General features: G+C 43.6%; 1 protein-coding gene across 6 annotated transcripts in view; it reads left to right on the top strand.

The window, feature by feature from the left end:
* KDM2B (lysine demethylase 2B) overlaps nucleotides 1–12502 on the top strand; it is a 185638-nt gene that overhangs the window by 137618 nt on the left and 35518 nt on the right. For 5 of the 6 annotated variants that reach the window (XM_088449175.1, XM_088449174.1, XM_088449176.1 and 2 more), the window contains 2 exons: nucleotides 513–599; nucleotides 11921–12145. In XM_088449175.1, the coding sequence (XP_088305301.1) occupies nucleotides 513–599; nucleotides 11921–12145 (312 nt within the window). Of the gene's footprint in view, nucleotides 1–512; nucleotides 600–8057; nucleotides 8424–11920; nucleotides 12146–12502 lie in introns of those variants that run through there. The other variant, XM_088449179.1, reaches the window with a different exon arrangement.

Raw genomic sequence — 12502 nt, forward strand, 5'->3', positions numbered from 1 at the left:
TCATTGTAGACTGCTACACGTGACAGCCTCAGTCAATAAGAATCAACCTGATTCTTATTGGCTATTGCTGTCACAGTGACAGCCGACAGAGACAGCCGCGGCTTCAGCTCTGCTCAGCTGAGCTAGCCAATTAGAATCACCCTGATTCTTATTGGCTGCTGATGGACAGATGACTGCAAGTAAATATGGCTGAAGGCGGCGGGAGGGGGCTTCAGCACCCCGCCTGTGATTTCAGCTCAGCAGCCAGTAAGAATCATACTGATTCTGATTTGTCGCTTCTAAACTACTGCTGGATGGGCCACTGCAATCGACTGGTCGAGAGTCTGCGGTCAATCAGTAGATCGCGATCGACGCTTTGGCCCCCTTTGCACTATAGTGAACAATTGGTTTTTGAGACCATGCTTGAAAGATTGTTGCTTTTTGTTTGGAGGTTACATTGGATGGGGAGAAAAGATGCATATAAAGTATGTGTAATGTTATAGTTGGAGTTAACCAGACTTTTTGTAATGCAGACTGTACTGAAAGAACATGCAGATGATGACCAGAATCTGGCAATCTCTGGGGTACCTGTGGTGTCTTGGCCCAAGAAGACTGCAAAGGTAAGTACTAAACCAGTTATACAACCACTAATGCAGTATATTCTGTATCTAGTCTTCAGGGAACTCAAACGTTGGCCACAATCTAAGCAGGGGTTCTCAACCACGATCTTCAAGGCACGCTGACAGTCCAGGTTTTAAGGATAGCCATACTTGAGCACAGGTGACTTAATTAGTACCTCAGTTATTTAACCATGTGTGCTCAAGCATGGATATCACTAAAACCAGGGCTGTTAGTGTGCCTTGAGGACCGAGGTTGGGGAATCACTGGTCTAAAGATTATCATTCCAGCCAGCTAGATGGTTCGTCGGTTGGTTGGAACAAAAATCTGGTAAAGTATGGGAGCAAAGACAATTGTCTGTTTGCCTGAAAAATGTTGTAAAATGTTTTGACAGACTAGTTTATCGTTATCTACAATACATGACCAAATTTCCGGTCCAACTAGTTAGCTGGTTGGAATGATCCTAACACGTGTGTCAAGCTTAACGGTGCATGCTTTCCATATCTCCTTGCTGGACACTGACAAAGATCCATGGGTGGTACTAATTATTTCACTTGTGATTCTGTGAGGAGACTTTGAAAACATGCACTGTTTAGGGTTCACAGAGGACTGTATTTGGAAAATACTGCTGTAATGTATTGCTCGTTTACCTTTATTGGAATTAATTGTGATGGTAGAAATGTCTTTGTCGCATCAGATATGACCAAGCCAAGCTGGGCTTTCCCTGACACTGTTGCATTTGATGCGAGCATAGCAGAAACGCCTGCAGCGACTGCTGGAAGTTAATCTTCCGGAAGCTGCTGGGCTCAACCCACCCCTCTGTTACCCTAGCAACCTTCCCCCAGGGCTGGAGTACAGAAGACGATCGGAAAAGGATTGCACACCTGCAGCTGCAGGAAGACACTCTTCCTGCAACCTGGGATCAGTGGGATCAGGGAACTGCGAAAAACAATCCTAATAGGATTGCCCAACAGCCTGGGCTGTCTGCACTACAACAACCCCTGCTCCTCCTGCTTTCTCTCCCACCCACCCACCAAGCCTGTAGTCATGGGTGATCCTTAGGATTGCCCCTGCTGCTGGCTGATCTTTTAGGACTGTGTAGTCCTACAAGAAGTGGAAGAAAATGCTTTATATAGTTTAAAAAAAAAAGTTTTTGGTAAATATCTATTAATAAAATTATATAGTAGATCTGGTTTACATAGCGACCATTTACATAATTAAAAAATCGACAATTTTGGGGATATATTTGGAAAAATTATTATACATAAAAGGGGTAAATATGCGAACTAGATACACAACACAACAAGATGCTACTGAGAAACACAGTGATCAGGTCAGCGTTTGGGGGTGGTGACAGGAGTGGTCGTAGAAACGTAGACATGCCTGTCCATTTGAACGCTATTACTTGGGTGTACATACATAAATTAGCCACTGCGATGGCATACGCAGCTTGAGTACTCGCTGCATGCAACAAGGTTAGCAGTTTCTAAGTAAGGTCAGACCTGCTGTAATTGTGCGTGTGGGGCCGATGTATACGCATGATTGCAAGGTATTACGGATGTGCGAAAGCGGTAGTGGGGTGTCTCTCCTGGCTTTGGGCGTCTCTATACTAGCTTTGCGATTGCAGTCATTAGCATATTTATGCAGCATACCTGCGTGCGTGATCGCAATAGCGTTCCATAGTGAATCAGGTCTTAAGCTCACTCATGATTACAGTGACTTTGTGCACAGAGTGACCGGGAAATTTATAGCCTCCAGTTATGACACTTAAAGGTGCTCCCTAATGCCCCTGATGCATCCCAGTTCCGGTATCTGTTGTCTGTCATGACACACAAATTGTGACATGGCCACTTTGCTACATTATTGAATTATAGGATGAGATTGGCACTTTATATTATACAATAAAATATTTTCATTATTAAACATTTGTATATAATGCACATCTCTTAATTTTGAGTGCAGATTTACCCCTTCTTTTATGTATCCTATATTCTGTGTTTCTCTGATAAATCTGCAGCTACCATCACGTATAATCACACAGGAGAGCGCAAGTCTAATTACACCTTGCTATTGGAAAAGATATTAGCCAGTTAAGTGGCTCATACGTTGTTGGGCATTAGTGGCTGATGGGTATGAACATATGTTACCTGTAAATGCCCACAGTAGACTTTTATTGGATGAATCTGGGGTGTTATGCTAGCTTTCATACATTTACAGAAGCAAGAACAATCCAATACCATAGATGCTCTACCATAGCTTGACAACCCGGTCCTCGAGAAATAGTTAGTAACGGTTAGTTGGACCTGGCCATTCTGTTGCTCTTGATCAGTGCTGTACAGGCCTGACTACAACTAATACAGTATATGGAATTTTGCACCAAGTAACCTTTTGGATGACATAATTAATGGAGTCTCTCCTGCAGGAGTATGAGCTAATGAGTCTGTGATCCAGCTTTTTGTTTGCTCCCCCCTCTATCTTCCCAGTACCTTCTCTTCTACCACTCAATAAAACACCAATGAAAAATGAATATTAATAAATATATATATATAAAAAGGACACATGCGCATATGTTGACCATATCCAGAAATTGTTCAAATAGAAAGGCAAGCACATGATTCAGTCCATTTGAAACAATATTTGTAAAGTATCCACAATAAATGCAATAATACGTATCTGGTATGTCTCAAGGGAGACTATCCATTTAAAGAGGCTTAGATGCATGGATAGCTGTGTGTACTCACAAATCCTAGAAGTTGCTCCTGAATTAAATTCTTTATATCTCAAATTTAGCTGTGGCTAACTGTATAGTGGAGAGCAGACCGTGCAGGGATAAGGATATATGCTGATTGTGTGTCCCCAGTGTGAATAGCTGTACTGCAGTTTGTAGCCAGACCTGCAGCCTTAATGCGGTTCTCAGGAGCGGGCTCTTGGCTTCTTATGTGCCGTGAGTGCTGGTGGCAATACTGTGACCAGAGCGGGTGCTTGCCAATTCAGAGGATGCCTGAGAAGACCGATACACGTTTCTCTGCCACATAAACTTGCCCGTTTTCCACATTATTCCCTCTGAGGAAATGGCCGATATATCTGCCAGATATGTCTGTGAACGACAACGTTCACAGACATTATCAGGTGTACACACCCGCCGACGCACTTGCAAACAACTGATATATCGCCCAGTATGTACCCAGCTGTAGACATGAGTCTGCCAGGCAGCTTGGCTCCTGGTGATTTTGTCCGCTGACAATGATGACAAACTGCAACAACTTCTGCCTTGCTGATCCCTCCCAAGTGAAAAAATAATATGAAAATAAAAAAAAAATATATATATATATTATTATATTTATATATATATATATTTATTTTTTTTCCCTAGTGTGGCTGCTGTGATATGTTCACATGGTCCAAAGCAGAAGATTACGGTTTGAATTTTTTTTAATAGCCTGAACTTTAGTACAATATACAGTGCTTCCGGAAAGTATCCACAACGCTTCACTTTTTCCAATTTTTGTTATGTTACAGCCTTATTCCAAAATGGAATAAATTCATTTTTGTCCTCAAAATTCTACACACGATACCCCATAATGGCAACGTCTAAAAAGTTTTTTTGGAGATTTTTGTAAATTTAATTTTAAAAAAATCACACGTACATAAGTATTCACAACGTTTGCTAAGTGCTTTTGTTGATGCACCTTTGGCAGCAACTACAGCCTCAAGTCTTGTTGAATATGATGCCTCAAGTCTTGTTGAATATGATGCCACAAGCTTGGCACACCTATATTTGGGCAGTTTCGCCCATTCCATGCCCATACCTCTCAAGCTCCATCAGGTTGGATGGGAAGCGTCGGTGCACAGCCATTTTCAGATCTCTCCAGAGATGTTCAGTTGGATTCAAGTCTGGGCTCTGGCTGGGCCACTCAATGACATTCACAGAGTTGTCCTGAAGCCACTCCTTTAATATCTTGGCTGTGTGCTTAGGGTCGTTGTCCTGCTGAAAGATGAACCGTCGCCCCAGTCTGAGGTCAAGAGCGCTCTGGAGCAGGTTATCATTCAGGATGTCTCTGTACATTGCTACATTCATCTTTCCCTCTATCCTGACTAGTCTCCCAGTTCCTGCCGCTGAAAAACATCCCCACAGCATGATGCTGCCACCACCATGCTTCACTGTAGGGATGGTATTAGCCTGGTTATGAGCGGTGCCTGCTTTACTCCAAACATAACACTTGGCATTCACGCCAAACTGTTCAATTTTTGTCTCATCAGACCAGAGGGTCCTTCAGGTGCATTTTGGCAAACTCCAGGTGGGCTGCCATGTGCGTTTTAGTAAGGAGTGGCTTCCGTCTGGCCACTCTAATATACAGGCCTAATTGGTGGATTGCTGCAGAGATGGTTGTCCTTCTGGAAGGTTCTCCTCTCTCCACAGAGGAATGCTGTAGCTCTGACAGAGTGACCATCGGGTTTTTGGTCACCTCCCTGACTAGAGCCCTTCTCCCCCGATCGCTCAGTTTAGACAGCCGGCTAACTCTAGGAAGAGTCCTGGTGGTTCTGAACTTCTTCCATTTACGACCAAACCAGGAGGTTTTGGTCGAATTGTTCACAAAGTCCGGTAATGGATAGCCGGCAAGGACCAGCGGTGTGTGTGGACGCTGGGTCCTTGCCAACCCCGACTATCTACTGAACATGCCCGTCAACCTGACCGACGCTAGTCAGGTTCGGCATGTTCAGAGATAGGTCGGGCTCCTGCACTGAATGATGTTCAGTGAACGCCGTTCAGTGCGGGCACCGCACCTCGGCGACCTGAAGGTCTGAATGCTAGACGTTCAGTCTTTCAGGTCGCCTAGGGGATAGGCCCCTTAATGCAGCATTATGCTTAAGTGCACCAAGCATCAGTTACATGTTGGAGAAATCCAGAGCACTGCCTAGGAACCATATAGGCCAGTTTACAAACACCTGGTATTAATGTGCTATTCATGCACTAATTAGCACAGATTTTTCTAAAAAGACTTGTATAAACAACTCTGCAAACCACTTGTAGATTTAAATGCATTGTACTATACATAGGGGTCTATTTAACAAGGACTGCATACTGTAGTGATACAGAATGTGGTTCTGCCATATATTAACTTAGACCATTTGTGAAATGGTCCACAAAATTAGGTCCTCGTGAAGTACAAAACAACCTGCGATGGAAGCAAGTAATGAACTAGCACACAAGCAAGGACCAGAGAGACTGTGCAGGGACCCCAAAAAATGTAACCTCATCTCCATACTGGGCATGCGCAAACTGCTTAGGCTGTTTATGCCCTGTGACAGTTGTACCAGTTTCAGTACCGCACATGTGCATGAAGGGAACATTGCACACAGTACATAATAAGAAGACTTCGGATGCTGGACCACATGATACCATCCTAAGACGGTATTTGGGTTTTTCTCAAAATCTGTGATGAGCTCTATTGCAGACTCCATAGTGTGAAAAACACTAAGTAGTGACACTCACTATCCTCTTTCCTTACTACCTGGGCACCTCAGTGACGTCAGCACCTGAATTACCATCAAGTAGGGAGAGATCCTCAGACTTGTAGGAGCCAGAGACTGCCCCTAGTATGGGAGTATGTGGTAACTGTCAGCTACAGTACAGTACTTAAAAACTGTTGTTTTGCACATTATAAACGCATGTTCTTTCTATTAAAAGCAACAAAACCACAACACTCCATTAACATGATATTTATTTTGACAGTATTGAACATAACTAATAAAGTACACACAGTATCACTATAAACGTTATAAATGATAGATTTAGGGACCTATGTATTGTACTAATCGAGGTACTGCCGCAATTATTGACAATCAAACTCACTGTGAATATTTTATTTTTAATAAAAATATCCCAACTATGTAATACCGGGAACTCGCAGGGACAGCTGTCCCTGCGTGCATTTTGGAGAAGTCTTTCACAGATGGTGTAAACTACCGGGGCTAAACTGCTTTATCTCAGTGGTCGGGGAACGGGTAAATTACCCCATTTGGGGTAAAACTGAAATTCCTGGGGGTAATGGACGGACAGCCGGACATGCATATGAATCATTGCATGCCCAGCTGTCCGTCCATTACCCCCAGGAATGGAGGTCACTGGCACCGGGTGCAGGAGTGCACCCGCTGCACCCGGCGTCAGTGACCTCCAGCTCGGCGCCGCAGGGAGGCTCTAAGCCGGACGCCCGCTGAGATGTTATTACCAGCGGGCGCCCGACTCCTTCCCTGCAGTGCCGCGTTAGCCGGAGGCTGGAGTTCTCTTCTGAAATCCAGCTTCCGGCTCTCCCCATGCGCACTATGGGAGAGACATCATGACGTCTCTCCCATAGTTTTTTTTTTTGTACAAGCAGCACTACAGGGGCATAACTATGGGGGCACTGCTACAGGGGCATAACTATGGGGGCACTGCTTCTATGGCATAACTATGGGGGCACTGCTACAGGGGCATAACTATGGAGGCACTGCTACAGGGGCATAACTATGGGGGCACTGCTACAGGGGCATAACTAGGAGGGCACTGCTACAGGGGCATAACTATGGGGGCACTGCTACAGGGGCATAACTATGGGGGCACTGCTACAGGGGCATAACTATGGGGGCACTACTATAGGATTTCCTTCCTTTCAAATCAAGGGGGTAACGTCGGCGTATCTAAATATATTTTGGGGTAAAAAATAAAAAAGTTCCCTGACCCCTGCTTTATCTCTACAATTGTATCTCTCTCCCAGCTTTGATACATAGGTCCCTTAAACTTAGGGATGCTGTGAAAACAATTCTGTTGGTGCATACACACGGTCAGATTTTTCCTTCAGATATGAACGATAACGATTTAAAAATCGTTCAGTCGTTCATATCTGAAGGAAAATCTGACATGCCTGAATGATGGACGATCTACAATGCGCGTTCCCGATGGTCAGATAACAATATCTGACATCTGATGTGTTTGCAGTCAGACTTTGAACGATTTTTGACTGCATTAAAATGAATGGAATCGTCCATCGTTCAATCGTTCATCTGACAAGTCTGATAAATCTGACCGTGTGTATGCTCCATTACTCTAGAGCCCCGTAATTCAAATAAGTTTGGGAACCACTTGTTTAGTGCATTAATTTTCCTTTCTTGCAAGTTTTTTAATGGTAAATATATTTCACAATATACTACCAAAAGCAAGTAGTAATATGGGAAATGCACTTGGGAAAACTACAACGTAGGTAATTACCAGTTAAAAAATGGCTTTTTAGAGTGTATAGGCCGGATGATGTAACTGGTTCAGAAGGTGTTAACAGAATAATATACGTGTGACAAGTTACTGTATAGTACGTACATATACGCATCCTAAAGTGCGATGACCAGGCTGACACATATGATGCAGAGGGAGGGAGGTTCTAGTCTTTGTGCTGCTGCTGTCTCCAGGCACCGGCAGCGATGTGTATTCTGGAAACAGCCCCGAGCACACGCTCCCGGCTGCCCGCACACAGACTACCTGCTGTCCTCCTTTCTCCATCCTACTGCTGGCAGCTCTCCGCCAAGCCCAGGGCACTGATTGGTGAGCAGCAGGTGGCAAACCCTTTCCTGGGCCGAGCTCATGAATACTCAGCAGCCTAGCAGCCCTCCTCCCCTTTGTGCAAGCAGTGTGTTCCTCCAGCGGCAGCCCTCCTCCTCCGCCTCCTTCCATTGCCCGTGCAGGCTCCGTAGTCTGCAGCACTGTCCCTGCTTTATGTCACACTGGGCCCGGAGGAGGAGACATGGCCCTTTCTCTGAGCAACGATGATGAGGAATACGATTCTGAGCAGGATCAGGTCGGTGCCATCGCATGCTAGCCCGGGCATTGCCCTCCGAATAGTGAGCTGTGGGAAACGGGGGATTTAGTTTAGAATACATTGGAGGTGGAGGAGGGACTTACCAGGAGCAATTAATGATCGTCTTCATTGGGGTTTTACGTTCTATGTTTATTTATTCCATACATCGCAACAATTCACTGATCTGCTGTATAATAACTGTGGTGTTACCGTTTTGTCACGTTGGTGTCCGGGTAATGCTCTCACATGTTCCTCTGGTAAAAATGGTAGTGTATGTATGTATCGATCATGCTAGGCATGGTAACGCTGCTATTCGTAGACATGTGAATCTCACATCAATGGCACACATCAGCTATGTGAATATTTAATGAGGCCCAGTTAATCATTCAGTATCAGGATGTGAGCAGCATTGCTTACAGATAAAGTGGTATTTTGTTATCTAAAGGCACATGACAACGCTTTATGTTAAATGACAGTTATATTTCTACTGTCTGACATAGAGAACATACTGAGGGTTTTCTCTATTAATGTGATCACTTTTGATTTGAACATTTGGGTCTTAAATTCATGGCTTTGTTAGTCTTGACCCTGTGTAGACCAAACACACGGAAGATAATTAGATGTTCACCAACAAGAGATTAACATCTTCTCCATCTGAACAGGACAGACAGCCTGTATGGTTATATAGTGTAAAGGTGCCTGCACACTTGGCGATTTTTTTACACTATTTGCCCGATTCCGACGAATCGTGACGACAAATCGTGTAAAATATGCCCAAATCGTGTAAAATATGCCCAAATCGTGAGTTTCCACTCACGATCGCGATGCCGATGTGCGTACCCGCTGGTCGCCCATCGCATCTTCAGATCTGCCGTGCTGTAGGCAAGAACTGACAATCTCAGTCACAATGCACTGGAATAGTTAGGAGGCACGATAGATCGTTTGTCAGATTGGACAGTTTTTAACACCAAATCGTGCCCACGACTGCCGGGGAGAGTTCAAGGGGAAATCGTACACATTGTCGGATCGCGAGCACATCGCCAAGTGTGTAGGCACCTTAAGATTAGTTTCCCTCATTTTGACTGCTAATATCATTGGTGCTTTTTTCCTGAGTAAATTATTTTCAAAGCATCCTTGATTTACATTTGTGCCCATTGCTTTAGGATACATTCATAACTATGGATTTTGATGTTTTCTGTAATACTTTGAAATCCACACAATTAATAGACGCGTTTACACTCGTTTTATAATGCAGTGGTTATCAAACTTTTTTGAATCATGGCTCCCTAGAGTATTAGCATTTTTTTCACAGCACCACTAGGCCAAAAGTTTCTTATTGACAAATTCTGCAAACATTAAGTCAATAGTGCATGTCATCCTTAAGTTCAGTTATGTGCTGGTGCTGGACAGGATAGCGATTCTGTTTGTCCATATATTTTATGACTGGCAGCCACCAGCACTGGTTTTGCCTATCACATGAACCATAAATAATTTGATTTGGTCCTGGACCACCAACCACTGTTATAAGGTGATTTGAATAGATGTCAATCAACAATATTGCACTAAAGTTGGGTATGCACTATATGATATATTGGCCGAACTTGCAATCTGTGATGGATCTTAAGAACCATTATATAGTGTGTACCCCCAAATCCAACCAATTACTTGTTTGATGAATTGGGTGGTCGCATCTACCCATCTAATGCGATCATCTCGTCTAATCAGATGGGATGATGCCACGGACAACGCGGTGTTACAATAAGCATGTAACTATATATTGCATAGTCATAAGGCGTATTGTGCAGTGTGTACGGCGATGTGATATATCGTGACATTGCGTCGCTGAGGTGTGTACCCAGCTTTAGACACGGCCCACCAGCAGGCTTGGACTGGGCCGTCGGGGAGATCCCCACTGATATGTAGCCATGCCCTCAATCGTGGGAGGGCAGGGCCTATGGCGCCGTTCACTATAGCAGGGCACAGTACAGCTGCTTGCCGGTCAGTCATCAAGGCTGTGACTGACTCGGTCGGTAGCTACACAGAGGATCGGGGGACACTGCAGTCAGCACTGCACTACTGGGTAATAAATTCCAGGAGACTTTGCAAAGAGGTCAGAGGAGCATGTGCTGATCTCTGATTGAAGGAGCCCATCACATGCTCCTCTGACCCATGGAGGTGAACAGCAGAGCAGCCTCATGGGAGTGGCTCATTGTGAGGCTGTGACTGGTCTGCCAGTTGCCTGAGGTGACTCTTGCTTTTGGTGAATACCGTGTGGCATAATGTGGGGGCATTACAGTGTGGCATAATGTGGATGCACTACAGTGTGGTATAATGTGGATGCACTATAGTGTGGTTTAATGTGCGGTTGCTACAGGGTGGCATAATGTGGGGGCACTACAGCGTGCAGGATGCAAAGCCAGAAGAATAGCCTGAGACAAAATAAGAGGTGTATGGTAGCCAAAAGCTGCATCAAGGTTAGACCTGACCGAATATGTTAGTACATGTGTAGTGGTATGTGTGTGTATGTATGTATGTATGTATGTATATATATATATATATATATATATATGTGTGTGTGTGTATATATAAATTTTAATTAATTTGCAGCATCTGAACTTGAGTTTTATAGTATTCTATGTTAGTACATATATTATACCAATACTTTTTCAGTCTAGTTGGCCACACCCCCTCCAGTGACTGGCCACACCCCTTTGTGGGCCTTATTATTGCATTCCCCTGTGGGCCCTTCATGCTACAGTCCGCCACGGTCGACCAGTCTAGCTTTGTATTAGGATTCATATGTTTACAATACAAAACTTGTATAGATGTATGTGTGTCTTTAATTCTATACCCATGGCATGTTGCCGGGTCATAGATTCACAGTGAATTAATATAAAAGCTCATAGTATAAATGAGTCTTACATTCTTCAATAGAAAATATTGGTTCTTGCACAGGAAAAAATTGTGCCATTGTTGGAAGATGGAAGTTAGCATAGAAATGTTGTTTGCTAATATCATGTGTACAATTCGTACTATTGGAATGTTTAACCAATACATTGTCCCTTTTTTAAGCTTTTAGCACTTGAATAAGCATTCCATAATGTTTGTACTTTAAAGTATAGCAGAGATGCAAGTTACTATTGATGTCTAGTTAAGAGCTGAATCCAAGGCACTGTCTAATATTTCAACTGAAAACTATTTATTCGGCATTAACGTGCTGCTTGTGAATCTGAGATGCGCTAGTATTGTATGCCTGGGAACAGCACGATTAGAAAAATGTCTCTCGGTTACCAAATTGCTGCAAGCATATTTTTCATTGTGAATCATTGAGAAACAATTGTTTATGTCCTGTGTAGCTGATTGGCCCTGGATTGGAAATTTAAACGTATTGTATTGTATTATACTTTTTGATCTTTTTCTACTCAAAATGAGAGAGAGCAGAAGTTCATTTTATTTACTTCATCTTTTGAAATAACAATTACTTTTGTCCGGTATAGAACCGCGCTGTGGGAAGGCCAAAAGGGAAAATTGCCACCTCCCCTGCAGTAAAGTTGTCTGCTAACAGGACCAGTGCTGGAGCACGCCGGAGACGGACGCGATGTCGCAAGTGTGAGGCCTGCTTACGCACAGAGTGTGGGGAGTGTCACTTTTGCAAAGACATGAAGAAGTTTGGGGGACCAGGAAGAATGAAACAATCGTGTATCATGCGGCAATGTATAGCTGTACGTAATGTCTCTTGTGTAAGGATGCTTGTATGTATTTTTTAAACTGTCTTTCTATTTACCTTTACACTCTACAGCCAAGTCTCTCTCACTGCTTTAAATGGAACTATACCTAATGCACGTGTTTTCTTCTTCTGATTTTAGAAGTTTCACACCTAAAAATAAGAATTGTCAATTTTTAGCTTGACAGGTGAAATTATAGTACTTGCTGCCGTCACCCTCCATGGGCCTAATTCAGAGTTGTATGCAAACCTGATGGTTTGCATACAACTCCAATGTCTAGAGATCTGCACATGCATAGGATCTGTACTGCTCATGTGCATATCTCCTTCTGTAAGCTCACTAGCAGTGTCCGGA

The sequence above is a fragment of the Taudactylus pleione genome, unplaced genomic scaffold (assembly GCF_031769625.1).
Source record: "Taudactylus pleione unplaced genomic scaffold, aTauple2 ptg000479l, whole genome shotgun sequence".
NCBI classification, from domain to species: Eukaryota; Metazoa; Chordata; class Amphibia; order Anura; family Myobatrachidae; genus Taudactylus; species Taudactylus pleione.